The sequence below is a fragment of the Lytechinus pictus genome, chromosome 7 (genome assembly GCF_037042905.1).
Source record: "Lytechinus pictus isolate F3 Inbred chromosome 7, Lp3.0, whole genome shotgun sequence".
In the NCBI taxonomy this organism is placed as follows: domain Eukaryota; kingdom Metazoa; phylum Echinodermata; class Echinoidea; order Temnopleuroida; family Toxopneustidae; genus Lytechinus; species Lytechinus pictus.
This window is the reverse complement of record NC_087251.1, coordinates 23,288,338-23,307,228: the sequence shown is the minus strand read 5'-3', so window position 1 is coordinate 23,307,228 and position 18,891 is coordinate 23,288,338. Positions and strand designations below refer to the sequence as shown.

At 34.3% G+C, this 18,891-nt stretch overlaps 1 protein-coding gene across 1 annotated transcript in view; it reads right to left on the bottom strand.

Moving 5' to 3' along the window:
* The window catches only part of LOC129265373 (uncharacterized), a 61,650-nt gene that overhangs the window by 30,249 nt on the left and 12,510 nt on the right, over positions 1–18,891 (bottom strand). The window contains exons 3-6 of the mRNA XM_064102253.1: positions 13,673–13,869; positions 11,995–12,157; positions 2,418–2,479; positions 343–1,037 (exon numbers count right to left, since the gene is read on the bottom strand). Of these exons, the coding sequence (XP_063958323.1) occupies positions 343–1,037; positions 2,418–2,479; positions 11,995–12,157; positions 13,673–13,869 (1,117 nt within the window). The remainder of the gene's footprint in view (positions 1–342; positions 1,038–2,417; positions 2,480–11,994; positions 12,158–13,672; positions 13,870–18,891) is intronic.

The following is an 18,891-nucleotide window of genomic DNA, read 5'->3' as shown; positions in this document are numbered from 1 at the left end:
TAATCAAAGGTCATTTTGAGTAATAAATCATTGTTGTCAGAAGTCATAATGATTTTTGTATTGAACTTCATGAAATATCTAGACTTGTAATTGGAATCAAACATTCTAAACTAAATCAGTTAATAAGCCTTAGGCAATCAAAATTGCATGCAAAACAGACTTTGTGGTAACTGGTAAGCCCAATTATTCTTTTGTCACTTGCAGACTCTCATTATAGATAATAAGGATGCCAGTATTATTCAATCCATCTAACTAACAACATCTTTTTTATTCATCTGACTTTTTATAAAGTAAGAGGAACTGATTGAGACTAGGCCTACTGTTATTAAGAACTGGGCTTACATATTGTTCCCTCGTTGGCTGGCAAGTTTGTGGAGCTGAATTCTATTCCAGTAGAGTGGTTTCATTGGCACTGACGGTTCCATCACAGGCTTAGTTGGTACTTTCTGCGTTATAAGCATAGCCTTTCCAGGAACACCTGGTACACCAAAGGGTGGTGGTGGTGGTGCAGGTGGTTGTGAAGAATGTCCTAAGGCACCTGGTAATGGTGGAGGTGCTGGGGGAGGGGGCATACCAGTATGTGCTGATAGGGCAAGAGGCGGTGGTGGTGGTGGAGGTGGAGGGGTTGGCATGGCCCCTGGTAATGGAGGTGGTGGAGGAGGATGAGGCTGCGAGATCACAGCACCATGAGGTATATCTGCCACAGCTGATGGATGCAGTTCATTAGGAGATAAAGTGTTCGACCCTGTCTGTCCTTTATGTTTTGACGGCTTCTGTGCTTTGTGAGAGTGCTCCTGCGTCCCCTGCTCATGTTGGAATTCCTCAAACTTATCAATATGCCTCTGCAAGGCTTCCCGATTGATCTCTATCTTATCCGTCTCAACAGCAACATCCACACATTGTTTGTTAGTATATTTGTATTGCTCAGCTTCTAGTTCCTTAATTCTTTTTCTCAAATCACATAACTGATCTTCTAGCATACAAACTAGGGCTGCATGTTGTCCTCTTACATCAAAGATTGACATTTCATGCTCAGTCTGGAAGTAAAAAAAGGAAGATTGAGAACCACAAAAACAATACATGAAGCAGTTAAAGTCATTCAATTCAGTCTTTAAAAATGTTTTCCTATCATTATACATTCATCACATTTACCCTTGTCAAATTTGTAATCAACTCCCAAAAATACACTACATTTAAAAATGTTTTATTTGACAAACAAATACATACAAAAGAAATAAAAGAGGTGCAGAAAAAAGGGGATCTGATACCAAATAGTAGAAAAATAAAATCACTGATACAGCAGAATAACATAAATAAGACATTCATCTGTAATTACATCTTACTGTAAACATATGATTCAATAATGGTGAAATCATATCATACTTATTGTTGATATGCATTGTAAAATCAATCTGACAACAAACCATAGCCCATACAGATCATTTTATAAAAACTCCAAACATTTTTTTTTCTTAATTGTATAGCATACATGTCTCAACTTAAAAACAGTGTTCTTTCTGGCCCTCATCCATAGAGTTATGTTTTATATAAGCCCAACCCTGATGTATATTTCATTCTAGGGACACTAAATATAAACGTAAATTGAATGTGTTTAAAGTGGCAAATAAGTAATAAAACATAAAATATATAAAAAGAATGATTCTTTTATGGTGGAACAATGTTCTGACCCTAGTTCGTATCTGTTTTCATGATCAGACAGATAAATCTATATACCATGCTGGTATAGCCACGCTATCTTTTTTTTCTTGAGTAAATTTGGTGTGTAAACACTGTATATTCTCCCAAGGCCCAACATCATATGTGAGCAGAAAATTATATAAACCGATTTCCACCACAAGAATGGTTATACAAAGAATGAGAGAAATACAGAAACAAGGAACATACATTTATGAGCAAGTCAAAGTTTAAAGAAAAACAAATAAGACAAGTAGACTTATATAGCACCACCTCAAATCTGGCCACCTTCCAAACCCATAATGCAACATTATAAGCAATGTAGTCTTCTATATGGGTCCACTTGAATGAACACACACTTATTCACCTCTAAATACATTCATACTGTAATAATCATATCAACAAGTAGCAAACTGAATAATTTTCTTCCCAGAAAATTTTATTGTTTCTATGCAAATGAAATTATCAGATAATTCAATCTCTGCATTATTAATAGTAATCTCAAAGGGCATATTTTACGACTAGCTATTTGTAACAAAGAGTCAATGAGAGACCACACATCAGTTTGCGTTTCCTTATAAATGAAATCAAATTAAAATTATTAAGATAGGAGGTACTAACAAAGGTATTCCAATTTGATAAACCCTGTACCTGGCCATTTATAATGAATTACATTCTTAAAACTCAAAGTGAATGAAAAGTGCTGTTAAAATCTGACTTACTTTCAAGCACTCCAAAACATCCTTGTGCTCTCGTTTCAGACCCATGATCAACTGCTGATGCTCTGTGAAAATAAGAGAAAGTGGGAAGAGAATGCTGAGTCTATGGGGACTTGAAACATAAGTCAAATACCCTAACCTTCGGGTCTCATTGACTCCACAACCACCTCCGCACTGCACGTCTCAAAGACCTCCACCGATACACATAGCTTTTTCCCTTCCCCTTACATGTTTTCGCCTGTATAAAGAGCACATCACAGTCACTAACAAACCCTGGACAAAATAGGGCATGAAATATGAATCGTACGCAAATGAAAAAGAGATAATTCAATTTTTAGCCAGGTTTCCCCCCCTTTTTTTTTCTGAGGGGGGGGGGGATTTGATTGTCTCCTTTACTGTTTCTCTCGATATCACTTTATATATCTCACATTAGATATGTAAGATGTCATATTGAATGGTTATTTGGTTATAAATACGAAAACTGAACAGAGTTAGCGCTTGGTAGGTCTATTGATAGGTTTGTCATTAAACTTCCTCATGACTTTGCTTCTTTTTTAAAAATATACTCCATCATTTCCATCCCCTCTCTGGTGTGCTGTTATTTTTCAAATTTCCTATAATCTGTACATTTCCATTCAAGTTCCCCACAAACAATTAATATTTCTGATTTGTATTTAAGACCCTTTTCCTGATGACCTTATTCTTTTTAACTGTACTTCTACCCAAAGACTACATGTAGACTTACATTATACAGCCATCTGAAGAGGGCTATCTAGAACAATTTGTCATCATATTCAGACGATACTATTTACTTTGTTGAGGGATCAAATTCAATAGCAGGTCAGTGGTTGGAATCGATAGTATGTGAATGATCCTCAAATGGATTCATAACAAAACACCAATTGACACTCTCTGGGAGTTCACAGGTTTTAAGTTTACAATCTTCAACAAGAGTAGTTTGGGTTGAATATCAAAGAAGGTAGCAAATATCTGAAATGGGAGAGGACTTCCTAGGGAATTGGAGGTCACAAATCATGGAATGTGAACTACAATAATTGCTTTCAGTTAGGTATCATTTTAATGTTGTATCACAATGCTAATAATGAAAAGCACCTCATACTGTAGACCTACATGTACTCATGAAAAAAAGAATATATATCCTAAAGCAGTGAATGGAAAAGATTGTGCTGCTTCCATCTTGAAAAATAACCAAAAAAAAAACGATTACTTGCAAAGAAATAATCATAAGATTTCACTTCATATACAGTTATACATTCATTCTCCTTTTATTAGCTCTTGAAACTTGGTAACATGACTAACATCATCATGTTGTTTTTATCATACACTAAAAATTGGCACAATTAATTATCATTTTAACCCAAAATATCGAAAAACATAAAGAAATAAAATGCATAAGTAACCTAAGGCAAGTTTCTGATTTCTCTCACCATGTAGCATTCATCCATCTTTAATACAGTTATACACCTACCAGTATAGTAAGAGAATGAATGATACATGCTTTGAATCTTCAAAATAAACTCAAATTAATTTATTTTTGTTTACAGGGACAACATGATGTTTTCTCCTTCTCTCTTTCTCCCTCTCACATACTCTCTCTTTCTCTACGATTCTGCTACGCTTCTCTCATCGTTTTTTAATTTAGAGCCCAAGATTGCCCTTCTAAAGTGATTTGAATAAATAAATTTAAAAAAAACGGCCAGATTGCCACAAATTTCATCAAGATCACATGTAAGCCTGTATTAACCCTATCTACATGTAGACCTGGGTATTTTGGGAGTTCATATAGCCGGAGGGGGGGGGCTCCCAGGCCCCCCCTTAAAAAACCCGGCCGTTGGCCACGCAACCGCGCTGAAAATTGGCACACAGGTTGTCTGGGACATAATCTACAAAATGGTAAAGTAATTCATTTCATGCAAATTGCTATTAAGTGATTATGCTAATTTGTGCGTAATTAGTAAGCAAAATCATACTTTTCCCTCTAACTCCCTAAATAAAGCTCCAAATGTTCAAATTTTTGGCATAAAAACTCTTTGTGGTGTTCTTAGCAAGTGTACATGAAGAAAAATTGCGATATAAGATAAATTTCATATGCATTATATTGTTTTTTGCAATTTATTATGTATTCCTTTGTTTTTGGACCTTTTGTTTTTCTTTGTTTTTTCAATGAAATTTGTTGGGGACTCTTCTGAGATCATAAACAGCATAAAATACATACATTTTAATAGACCAGTAAAAATAAAAATAATCATACATTTATGATTTTTGGTTGAAAACACAATTTGCATTCACTTTGTACACGAAATCACGTTTTTGAACAATTTTTTGTCTGACATGCACCTACATAATGTTGCGTAATTTCGGAACCGCGTACCCTGGTGTCGGAAAACTGGTCTCAAAAGTTGCTTAAGACTTGAAAGTAAAAAGTCAGCAAGCGGCGCGGTCAAAATATTTCGCACGGCGAAAATATTGCGTGTAAAGTCTTGACCTCGATCTGAACCTATATTTCTGAGATACAGAGGTGTAAATGGGCTGGACAAAGGGGGGGGGGGAAATGACAAAAAAAGTATAAAAAAAGAAGAAAATCAAGGATTTAACACAATACACTATCCTAAACCTAACCCTAAACCTAATATGAAACCCTATTGCAACCGTAACTCAACCCTTTATCTTAGTCGAAATAAAGCCTGGAGCAATTGTTGTGTGACAGATTTAAGCATTTGCCCTAGGTGATTTTTTACCCTAAATGTACATGTACCTAAAGATATGCCACTGCTAACCTACAATGATTCATTCCCTCCGTCTTGTGCTTTTTTTTTTCTCCCTCTCCTCATTCTTTATCCTTCCCTCTCTGAAGGAAATACAATCCTGTGTCACATGCAATATTCAGAATTGAAGTCTACATGTACAACCATACCATACTCTTGTAAGCTATTTTTTATTTCTACTCATCTCCACATATGTCATTCTCACTCAAAACAAGCACCATGTTTTAATTACATTATATCTTAATAGCCAAAATAAACTCCCTCATGATGCACATTCCCTATTATCATAACAATCTTATATCAAATAATCCCATCATAGTGAAATGTCAGACGCACATAATATAACCACAGAGCTCTGAAAATCCCTGCCTCGCAACCATCTGCTGGTGCGTGTATTCATATCATGAATCCTCATTTGATCGCTACAACAGTCTTGTAATCGTATATGCAGGAAATTAGAGTAGCTAATTCAGGCTGTGTTGTCCTTTGCTGGAGCTGTTGGGGAAAGTACACAGCCTTGCTCTGATCAATAGTAACTTGGTCACATATCAATATATGGCAGTCAACTTCATTAGCCTCAGCATTTAAATGGATTTGTAAAAACAAACACCCCCCCCCCCTGATTACAACTGGCTAATATGTATGGATGATTATGTGTTCTAAAACACCTGTTGTTAATTTGTTCTCTTTGTTTTATGCTTTTCCGAATGCCCAACAAAGATAATTGTTGAATATTTATCATCAATATGATTTTGAATAGTGTATAAGTAAAAATGTTTGTATTCTCTATTTTTTTTCTAACTTTGTACTAATTGCACTTATAATCCATTTCACAGTATTTGTTCTCTGTCTCCAAATTGAACTCCCATGGTCTTTCTATCATTACTCTCTCCCTCTTTTTTTTTTTTTTAACAGGACACCATAATGCATTGTATCTTTGGAGAGAAGGGGAAAAGAATGAGTGTATAAATTCAGATTATCATGTGGACACTCCTACAAGGACAGATATTTTTTCAGGTGAAATCAAACATAGTCTGCTTGTCCACCAATTATAACCCGACTGAAAAAAAAAAATGTTCAATGAAATTGCACATTATACAAGACAAAAAAAAATGAAAAGAAAAAAACAAATCATAACTAGTATAGTTTACTTCATCAGGGGACCGTTTCATAAAGCTGTTCAAAAGTTAAAAGCGACTTTAAGAACGACTGGTGAACCTTTCTTACGCGCTAAACTATCGCCAATGGTGTTTACCATTTACCAAAAAAAGGATCACCAGTCGTTCTTAAAGTCGCTCTTATCTTACTAACATCTTTATGAAACACCCACCTGGTATATTTTCTTTCAAACACATGATTGTTTGGTTGATTTTTAATCTATTATGTCTACAGTGTATATTTTGATTGAATATCATTATCAATTTTGCTATGGATTTTTTTTCTGTTGACACATTGGAATATAACTATTCATTAAGAGTACACATACAGGTGAAATTCTAAATTTAGATTGGTGGTGAGTTTTCAAATAAAAAAAAGTATTCTACATGTACATGCAATTCCAGGCCTAATGATACATATCGTATTCATGAGCATAATCATTGATTATATGGAAACTCTCTATTTTCCCTGGTCAATAAAACCAGTCTCCTTTCAAGCAATATTTACACAAATGTGACTTCTGTAATATTGATTTTGATGTACCAGTTTGTCTTGACAAGACATAACCAATACAAGGTGAATGTGGGAACGAACGTTCAAGTACAATAGATCAATACACCTATTGTGACTGCCACGTTGATGTGTATAAATTCATTGATTTAACCTTGTCTCTGTTTTCCTATTGTCAATAAAACTTGTCTATATTTCATGCTTCCTCGAATGAAAGATGACATTTTTTTAGCAATTGAACAAAAGTGTGTGTGTGTGTGGGGGGGGGGGGGAATGGAATATAAAAAGTGTAAACTCAATGAAACATGTCCAATATAAAGAATTTAAATTATATGAAAATATTAACCAATATGGAAGAAAATACTTAAATGTGAGTGTACATATTCCAGTTCAAAGTTGACATGCCCTTTTTTCTTGTTTTTCTTTGCCTACATGTACATATTTTCTTTCTAAAAATCCTTTTTCTAATTTTGGGCATTTATTTACACCCAAAATGTGCCGCGCGCAAATCGTGTCTTAAACAGTAAAGTACAGTGATAAAAATGAGTGCCTCCCATATCAAAGGTTGCAATCAAGTTTTCATATCTATACAAATCTGAGAAGTACTGTACAGGTAATGCGACCATTAAAAAAATTCAAATTCTCCATGTACATGTATTGCTAGGTAAAGTTGTCTATCAATTTAAACCTTGTACATAGCAAAAGAAGATGAGATTGTCACATAAATATAACACAAATAAACCATCTCCATCTCCCAGGGAAAAGCTGCTTTAGCTGTATATCAGTGATTTGAAAATGCAATGTACTATTGGTATCATGCACCAGAATTAAAGCTCATCAGAGAAAGAATAGCTCAATCACACAGAACAAGTAATTATCAGTTTCAAATGAACCGAAAATTTTTCTCACCCACCGTTAATATCAGGGGAATTCAGGGTTCAATTAGCCATGATGGAGCCCTGATATTGAATTTTCATATTGATCTCTTTGTAAGTGCTTGGGATCTAGAGAGCTTTCCAGCTAATTCAAATGTATTGGTTAGATTGATAAATATATATGAATTTGACCACCAAGGCAATTATGTACTTCTTCTGAATCTGATCTGATGGACGGACTATGAATTGATAAAACTGCATGAATAACATAATACTTCAGTTCAACCATACCAGCAAAACTATTACAATGTACTGATATAATGGACTAATTTTTCCTTTTTCCTTTTTTTCAAGATAAATGTGAGGTAATTCAAATAAAAATCCATGGATAATTTTTGTCTAAACATATATTTACACTTCCCCTAGATCAAAATCTAAACTTGTTATGATGCATCCTCATTATTCACTTCTCAGAATCATAAAAAAATACACAAGTTTGTCTTATATATAATAGTGGGAAATACATAATTATATTACCCTCTAATAGTAATATAATTCTCTTGTGAAAAAAACTTTTGCATATACACGTAAGAAAAGAAAGAAATGGAAATGAGGAAAAAAGTCTAACTATAATGTACATGTAACTGACTAAATGTCCTTTAAAACAATATTAATACATCATACTGAAATGTGCCATTCTACATGTATATCCTTTAACAATGAAAACATTACCAATACTGACTGGCAATCCTAGACTCGTGTAGGAATGCCTGGTAGGGTAAGATCTCTAAAGGTTACAGCTTGTTTGAGGTGTAGCTATGTCAATTTGACAGTGTTATGATGGGGAGTAGGAATGTTTGCTTCAGGCTCAAGATCCTTTCTTTATTTAATAACTCTGAGATTGTGATGAGTAGGTGGTGATCATGACATATCCCAGAGAAGGGTAGGGTTGGATATTATTTGTTAGCTACCTACATTGTACACATGTATCAATCATTTACATCCAAGGACTACATACTAGTACAATTATTTATTTTTTTCAATGAAGAGGGAAAAAAATTATGATTAATCAGCATTTTAATAATATTTGGATATATAAACATCTATAGTTTCCCACATAAATAAACTAACATTCTATTTGACGGATAAAAATCGTATAAAGTACATGTTTGTCTTGGCTCTGAATTTTGACAATCATAAACACTGAACATGACCTGGAATACAATACTATAAGAGTAATATTATTGTTGAATATCAGATGGCTAAAATAATTCAAAAAGCAAGTTTTTCCATTCCTGACACTGATGAAAATGTTCTTTCATTATCAAGGCACAGTACAAGTATCAGTCTGATCAAGTATCAGGAAGACTTATCATGTACACTGTTCAATCTTGCATTTAATTATTTCCTATTAGCAGTAATTCCTCTTGTAATGGAAGAGGATCTTTTAGGGCCTATACCTATGTTCCTTCTGTTGGTTTTATTTGCATGGTGGCTCAAAGTTATTAGGTCTTACTGTTCACTTTGAAGTCTGTAGGTTCTTGTTATAACAAATTGTGGGGGATGGGATAGGTACTGAAAACTCATTCTTTTCAGTCCCTGGGGCCTGGGGGAGAGTGCTGCAGATTGGTGATCTGGATTTATCCATGCATCAGACTACATTGTACAGTCTCAAGAGTCGGTCAGGAACATGGATTTCAGTGTCAAGTATTAACCTGTACTAGTAACATTGTTTGCCCTACATGAACAAATCTCATCTTCTATGTACAATATAATACTAAGCACATTTGTTGCCCTCACAAAAATCTTTATTTTCTTGATAAAATATAAATGTTTATAGACTAATACATGTGTCAATTAAAATGGCATTTACAATGTGATAAAGGAGTAGCACTCTACATGTAGCCTACAGAGTATGCATAATTACATGATTTGCATCAGTGCGATTTTTATAGATGTGATTGCACAAATATTGAGACTTTAAGTCATGACCAGCAAATTTTGGTATATTCATGCACCCACAAGAAATAATGAGAAAAAAAAAAGGAAATCTAAGGGTACGTTTATAATTCAGCATGGTCTTGGTACTTCGGTATTTTGGAAAATATTTTAATTGTAGATTCTGATAGTCTCCAATCTCTGGACATGTGAGAGTTCAGTGAAAAATTAATTCAATCTGATAAAATATCCAAATACCAAATACAAGCTGGCAGCACTAAAATGGAGTGCACAAGTTGGACTTCGGCAATTGTCAGTGACTATAACTATTTCATCAAAATCAAGCCAACACATTCAATTTGATTCATTTGTTTCATGTATATTTACTTTTCAGTCTCATTGTGTAAACGAGCTTCAGTGTTGATGTTTTGGAAATGAACAGTGTAAGTTGTTGAAGTTGTATCATGACTGGAGTCTTTCATCAAAGACAAAGAGGCAAAAGGAGGGGGGGGGGGCAGAAGAACACAATATTTTATAAATTTATCTATATGGATTTTCTATACTTTTACTAAAATTGTAGTATGTATTTTTCTCACTGAATTATCACCCCTAGCTAACAGTCATAAAACAACAAGGTAAAAAAGGCCTTCTTTGCTAATGTTATGCATCAATTTGTTGGTCTGGTTGTCTTATCAAAAGAAGATGAAAGGAAAGGAATATAGAGCATGACTCACCCACATATATTATTTGCGAGGTTCAAAGTGAGGTTTGTGTTCCCATAGACACACAACGGATGAATAATCAACAGAAATTTAGGAGGTGGGAGGAACAAAGAAGGAACTAAGGCCATGCATACAACAACCAAATATTGTCTCTCTTTTTTATAGTTGGCAAGCCATTAAGGACACCTCACTTTTCTCTCTATGAATACATAACAAACATATTGGAAAGAGGGTGGCCATAGCTCCATTATTTAGAAAAAGGAATCGCTACTTGTAATAATAACTCAAGTACCCATCTTTGCATTTTGTGCAGCACAGTTGCAGTGCTGGTTTAGGCCTACACGTAGCTGTGTATCTGTCTCCTACATGTCACAGGCACAGTGGCATAGCCTCCACTCGATGAATATCCCAATATTGATAAAGTATCTTAAATATTAACCTTCAGTTATTCCTACCTGTATGATCCATAAGCTGATACACTTTCATAAAGGCCAAGTCCACCCAACAACAACATATGTTTCTCTATTCATTATTTTTAAAATCTATTTTATTTCTATGTCAGGGTGGACTTTAAACCATCTACATGTCCCCCACCAAAGACTTTCGAATCCAATCAAACGGTGAAAGCAGTAACTAGTGCGTTAAAATATTAATATTTTTTTTATTCAAACTTTTCCTACCAACTTGTTTTTCATATACAAGATTATTCAACCTGATTTCAATTTTGAGTGAAAATGACAAAAAATATCAATTTGTTCAATCACCATGACTGCTGAAACTACTCACATTTTTCAGTTTGAATGCAACATGCATGCTACATTAAATCAAATTGAAGATTTACATGAGAGTTATTCAGGAGTGTATTAATTGTGCAATCCTATATAATAATCTTTTAAGAAGACCAATGTACATGTAGGAACAGAACCACTTTGTGTTCCGAGAATAAAGGTTCAACAATAAAAAAAAAAATGAACTTCATGGCTCAATACAAAGCAAATTGTTCAGGCTATTCAGTCTACGGCTTCATCGATTGGCATCAGACCTTGATTCATTCTGTTTTCCCACAATACATTGGAGCAAGACCATGCATGATGATTCTCCAACCTTTCCTTTCACTCTCTATACACAATTTTCAATTCTATGACCTACATCACTCTACATCACCCACATGTATGTCGTTATTGCTTTAAAAAATTGTGTTTGGAGATTAGTTATTACCAATTTTTAACATTTTCAATGCAGATCACTATCTCCAGTTCATATAATGCTACAAACAAAACGCATGGATGCTTCATAATTACTATTCATAAGAACTCATTGCATTCATCAATTGTGGCATTTGTGGGACAAATTAAAGCTTATATTGCTGTATTGCACCCTAAATATCCTGGAACTAGTCCTCGGGTTATGTACAAAGTATCAGACAGAAAATGGAACACCAAGCGGTTTGAATATATGTGATGGGAAGAAAGCATGTCTAAAGGAAGAAATGGGGACATATTGCTCTAAAATCTGGTTTTCATTCATTTCTTCTGGCAGGGAAATGAAAGAATAACATGTCCACCACACTCAATTTCATGTCTTGACTTACCAGCTTCTGTGTATTTTCCACCATTTTTGTCTTCATCCTCTGGTGATTTTGGAGGGGGCCATACAGGAGTGAGTTTGCCAGGGGACGCAACTACAGAACCACTGGAGAGAGATGATGACGAGGAGAGTTGGTTCTCATGTCTCCAACAGTACATAGAGTCCAACTGGAGATAGAATGAGGAGATGAAGAGGGGGAGGGTATGAGAAACAGAGGAGAGAAAAAAGGATGTTGGATGAAAGAAGAGATGAAAGAGAAGAGAAGACAAGACAGGAAAGAGGGGGGAGGAGAGGAGAGAAAAAGTAGAGAGGGGATGGAGGGAGAGAGAAAGAGTGATAATACAGTTTTGTATACATTCATTTTATAAAATTCAATATCTAGCAAAATCTGTTACTTTTTGAAAACATCAAATTCTTCAAGGTACTGTAAACTTGCCTAAAATATCCTTTCATTTTATTCCAATTGTAATTTTAAATAAGCATCACTTCAAGATCTAACCACTAACCTTAGTAAATGAATTAATTTCAGTTTTCAATATATCTTACCCTGATTTCCAAGATGTAAAACTAATTATTGGTATCTCCCCGTCAGAGCATGATGTCCACTAATGATAAAAGTTTATCAAGCAAGGCTTGGTTCTAACTTTCTCTTTTCAAAATGATTGTGCTACTACATGAGCAAATACTTGTACAGTACTATGAGCTCAAATCTGTATGGATGATTTATGAACATGGGCATGTAATTTGACTATTCAGCAACCATTCTTACAACAGTTGCCATGTTAACAATCAAACAAGAATGGATCGATGTGATGTGATAATTTCATTGTACAGGGAAATAATCTAATAATTTTGCAACATGAAAAATGCCCCCAACTGTTATGGTGTGTGTAGGGATCCTGTGGCTTGCCCCAGCAACGTAGAAATATGAGAACAATTCATGAACTTGACAGCGGTAATAAAATACAAATATAAAGCGCCATCTTTTAGTGTATATTTCATCCTCACACTTTAATAAGAAATGACAACAAATACACCTAAAAACTGTGTATAAAGACCATCCTAATGGCTGGTGGGTTTGCTATGGGCAAGTGTTTCTGAATTTTGAGGAGTAATTTATTAATGGCCATCTCTGTCTATGGGAGCCAATAGGGAGCTCCAGTTTTCACAATATAGCCAATGAAATGGAAACTTCTCTCCGTTATTTGCACGCAGTATTAGGCAGAGATGGGATGAGATATGTGTAAACCCCCTTTTCGTAGACAAGCAAATTTGCTTTTGGGGACAAATGAGGTAAAATGGGACACACTATCTAATCCTACTTCCATACTTCAATTCAATAAGGTTTTTATTTGTATATATCAAGTGTGAGAAAGGTTTAAAAAAAAGTATACCAGTATAAGTTTTACAATCAATTACAATTATGAGCAGGTATGTACACAAATACGTATTTTGCTGTAGCAGTCACTTAAACTTGTTTCATTAGGGGTTCAGAACACTGACATGGAAAAAATGTTACCGGTACCACAAAAACTTGCTTTCTTCAGAATCCTGCATGATGACTGAGGCATACAATTTACATACCTCAACAGACCACTGCAAGAAAACTTTATTCTGACACCTAAAAACCAAAAATAGAATGAAGCTAAGTTTCAAGCTGTCTTATGACTTTAGTAACCTACCTTAAACATGTCAGTCCCTGATGTACTCTCAAGGGGTTGTAGGATACCAATATCAAGGAGATTGGTACATAGGAGATGAGCAGCAGACTGGTTTTCAGAGATAGAAGATGGACTTGTCACACTCCCATCCTCCTGATAAGGAGGTGATGAGCACGGCAGGGAGGAAGAGGAACAGAGCCAGTCTAGGAGGCGTCGACCTGGAAGGCAATACATGAGAATTATCAACCATTCCACAATTAAAGATCATAACATTCTCATCTTCGTATTGGTAGCCTATACTGTTCCCTTGAAAATGGTATCTGATCTCTCTCATGCTACGATGAAATAATGTGAGCATGCAGTGTGCTATCTGCGAGGAGACTAAATGTCAATGTACATGTAACAAATCTGGGCTTATAACCTTCTAATAATTTGATATCAAGAGCTGGTGGCCCTGAATTATAATCTAATTTCACCAACTTGAAATCTAAAACCATACATACAACATTGCTGATTGATGATAAACACATCATAAATGCAGTTGCTGTACTTCAGAATTCAGATCATCAAACAATACACAAAAATTACCCCCAAAATGAATATGGGGGAAATGTATGTAAAAATCTGAATCACCAAATATTAAAGATGACATTATAAATCCACAGACTTCAAGATCAAAAGCTGATGAGAGGAAAAGGGAAAGGAGAAAGGGTGGAAAGAAAGGAGAGACCAAACTGATGAGTTTGTTAAGGAAGTACATGTAAATACACATTTTTTTTCACATTATCAAATTTGATAACTTAAAAACAACATAAATTAACATTTGAAATATAATGGATTAACCAATGGACTACTGGACTGGACTATACATTTATGTATCTAATCCCAGATACAGTGTACATGTAGGCTTTATTCAGGGGTCAAATAGGCAATGGGTTAACCATTAGAAAAGACTACAGAGGCCTAGGGAGTAGAGAAAAGCTCCAAGCTTCATTATCATATTACCCTGCATACTGTATCAACTCTCAGATTAATTGAGGAGTATGATATTCAAACTATTAATAAATCGACCCAAAAGTATGACTTGCTAATCCAAAGGATTAACGATATTAAAGAGGAATGGTATGGTTTACTTTTACACAAATGTTCCAGTGTTGGCTTGATCAAATATTTGTAAATTTGAAATGTACTATGTAGAGATGCCACATGAACACGCAAATACTGTTAAAAAAAATTAATCCTTGAAATTATGGTTCTGACTGAAAAATATACTGTTTTCAATTAGACAGTCAATAAAAATTGACTACCCAAGATGAATTAATACATTGTCCCAAACAACATTAAACCCAGTAAGTTATTGTGTTGTTTTGCAACTGATTTATTGGGACATGGGGCGTCACCTTTACCGATTGTAGCCTCGGTAAAGGTGCTACCTCAATGTAGTGAATTACAGTACCCCATCCCCTTTTTTTGTTCATTTAGCAGATATGTTTTCATTTTCATGATGTAAGAAAAATTAGAAACACAATACAAAGGTGTGAGAAAAATAACCAATACTAAATACATTTCACATCATGATTTATTCTTCTTTTAGTTACATGTACTGTATGTTCTGAAGATCGCTTTTCCAAGTTACTCATTATTTTCAATGTAAATTCCTAAAATGTATCTTACATTTTGCTTTTTACAGCATAGTGCTTCTTCACCTCTAATCTCAAAACATCATCCCTGTACAAGATTATGCTTGTATCACAACCTTCATGGTACATAAACCTAAATGTACATTACTCTGGTAAAACTCCAAATCCATTCATGGTTGAACAATTGTCAGTTTACCCCCAAATTTTAAATCCCTCTTGAAACCATGCTGGAATGCATTCGTTTTGAGAGACTTTCAAGAGGGCCTTTCAACATTCCCCAGCATGTGACCTCGTGCCATTATGGCATTAAGAAATCTCTCCCGCAGAGAAAATGTTAGCATTAAAATTGAATTGGCGCAATTTCACCATGATGAAAAGAACATGAATTTATTTTTTTATAATCAGATTCAGTCCCCACAATAAATCACATTATGGCAAAGACCCCCTTTTTCAGCAAACAAACTGATATACTTTCTTGTTGGCTATTTGAGTTCTTTGGGTGCCTCAATAAAACTAAGTGAAGGAGATAGAGGATCAGCATGGGAAGGAGAGAGAGAGGAGGAAGAGGGAGAATACTGAAGAGAAAGAGGAAAAGGAGGAGAAAGAGGAAGAGGGAGAGGAAGAAAACTAAAGAGAATGTGAAATAGCATGTATGATGGATATCATTCTGCAAGATCACTCAGCCTTCACAAAACAGAGAATATACCTACTATCACTATGAAAGAGCATCAACCCTGGAAAATCATTATATTGCCATTATTATCTTGGTGAGTCAGAGATTTATTGGATGATCTTATAGATTCAATCTACATATGTAGGCCCTACATGTATACTTCCATTTACCCCCCCCCCCACACACAAATTGGTGTAAACTACAAATACAACTGTATGAAACTTTTTGAATGCTATTCTTATTTTACATCTACATGTAATTTCATGAAATTTTCAGTGTTATGGCAATTTGATTTCTCTGTTCATTATTTTCAACTTAATATAGGGGTTGACTCTGCCTTTAAAGAGAAGTTCACCCTGACATTGACAAAAAGTTCATTGTAAAAACATGGCCCTGGGAAGCAGGGGTGCTCTGGAGCACCCCCCCCAAAAAAAAAAGAAGAAGAAATTTATGCATTCTATATTACATAACATATGGGGCAGCTGCTCTGTTATGACTACACAAATCAACTAGAACATCAATAATGTGGAGCTCATCCGGCATCTCGCAACAAAATTTAACACAATTTTAATTTCAGCCCAGTTGACACTGTAGTGAATTATATTGGTGACATAAATTGAGGATATAGAATTGAAATTGATGAAGAAATGACATTGAAGCATTTTTTGTGATCTATGAATAAATTTCATATAAATTACTGATCTATGAATAAATTTCATATAAATTACATGTATGTAAGCACAAATAATTTTCTAGTAAAAATTTCTTAACTCTGTGTAGAACCTTGGCGAACCTCATGTAGCTCTCAGATGGAACAAAAATAATCAAAATCAATCAACAAATAAATAAGTATTTTTTGTGAGTTTAGAAAATATATGAATAAATTAGCATATTTAATGAGTTTCAAAATTCTGTGTTGAAATTTTGTATCACCACCTTGAGCTATCATATAAAGCAAACAAAATTGAAATTGATCAACAAATGAAGAAGAAAAAACATTTTTGTGATTTATGAATAAATTTTGCATAAATTAGCATAAATAATTTTCTAGACAAAATTTCAAAATTTCGTGTACAAGTTTGGTGAACCTCATGCAGCTCTACCAGATGGAAGAAAAAAAATCAAAATCGGTCAACAAATAAAAAGAAGAGGTATTTTCTGTGATTTATGAATAAATTTCACATAAATTAGCATAAATAAGTTTCTACTGAAAATTTCAAAATTCTGTGTAAAAATTTGGTGAACCTATGAAGTTCTACCAGATGGAAGACAAAAATTCAAAATCGGTCAACAATTAAAGAAGAAGAAGCATTTTATGTGAATTTTTAAAAATACGCATAAATTAGCATATTTAATGAGTTTCAAAATTCTGTGTAGAAGTTTTGAATCCCCCACCTAATGCTATCATATAAAGCAAACAGAATTGAAATCAGACTTGAAGTGACGAAGAAGAAGCATATTGAAATTCAGTCAATAAATAAAGAGGCATTTTCTGTGATTTATGAATTTTGCATAAATTAGCATAAATAATTTTCTACTCCAAATTTAAAAATTCTGTGTATAGGTTTGGTGAACCTCATGAAGCTCTACCAGATGGAAGGAAAAAACAATCAAAATCGGTCAACAAATAAAGAAGAAGCATTTTATGTGAATTTTTAAAAATATGCATAAATTAGCAAAAAAAATTGTTCTAGTCAAAATTTCAAAATTCTGTGTTGAAGTTTGGTGTACCTCATGAAGCTCTACCAGATGGAAGCAAAAAATTCAAAATTGGTCAACAAATAAAGAAGCATTTTTTGTGAATTTTGAAAAATGCGCATAAATTAGCATATTTAATGAATTTCAAAATTCTGTGTAGAAGTTTTGAATCCCCCACCTAGTGCTATCATATAAAGCAAACAGAATTGAAATCGGACTTGAAATGGCGAAGAAGAAGCATTTTGAAATTGTGGACGGACAACAGTCGACGTACGCCACGCCACGGCATAAGCTCATCCGGCCCGAAGGGCCGGATGAGCAAAAAACTTAAAATTCTAATAACTTTCTTAATTTTTAAGGGATTTTTCTCACACCTTCAACAATTTTATTTAAATCAGTTTTTCTGCTAATTTTACAATAAATTTTTTCGTCAGGGTGATCTTCCCCTTTAAATCTGTTCCTACATGTATATAAAAACATCTGCTAGCTATAGAGAAATTAATGATCACACGTGGTACCCACATGTTTTTTAACCAATACAAACCAACACCAAACAACAAACTCCTGTCAGGTTGCCCTTTAAATAAATGGATAAAATAACTTGGTGGCCAAGTGGTTATAGTACATGCACATGTAGGTCAGTCGAATCGTTTTATACATGTAGCTACACTACTTAATTGTTCTAATACTCGTATAAAATCAATAATTTCCAAAGTGATTACAAGTGAACATATACGTTAATACCAATTGGCTCATGGCAGTTAAATCAGTATTTTACCATGCTTGGTGCACTATGCAGCATGCACAGTACATTGTACACAGCAAATCAATCGATCAATGTAAAGCTGTGCTACTAACTAACTTGATTACGCAATGGAAGGTTATGCTGTTTTGCATCGTTAGTCATTTGTATAGAACTTACAGTACATGTATGTATCTTCAATGTTACGTAATATGCTAATGCTATCATATGTGAAAGCATTTTGTTCGAATCATGGAAACATAAATAATACAGTGTGTTTTGTTGCAAAATCATCACAAACACCATACAGATCTAATGTTTCGTTATTCAGAATGTCATAAATTCTATTAAGAGATACATTCTTCTGATATAACTATGTAAATCAACAGGAAGAAATGAGGTGAGAGAAAAGAAAATTAAGTTCTAAGGATTTTTAAATGTATAAATCATAGTATGGCAATGTAAAACATGATTAATGATTAAACCT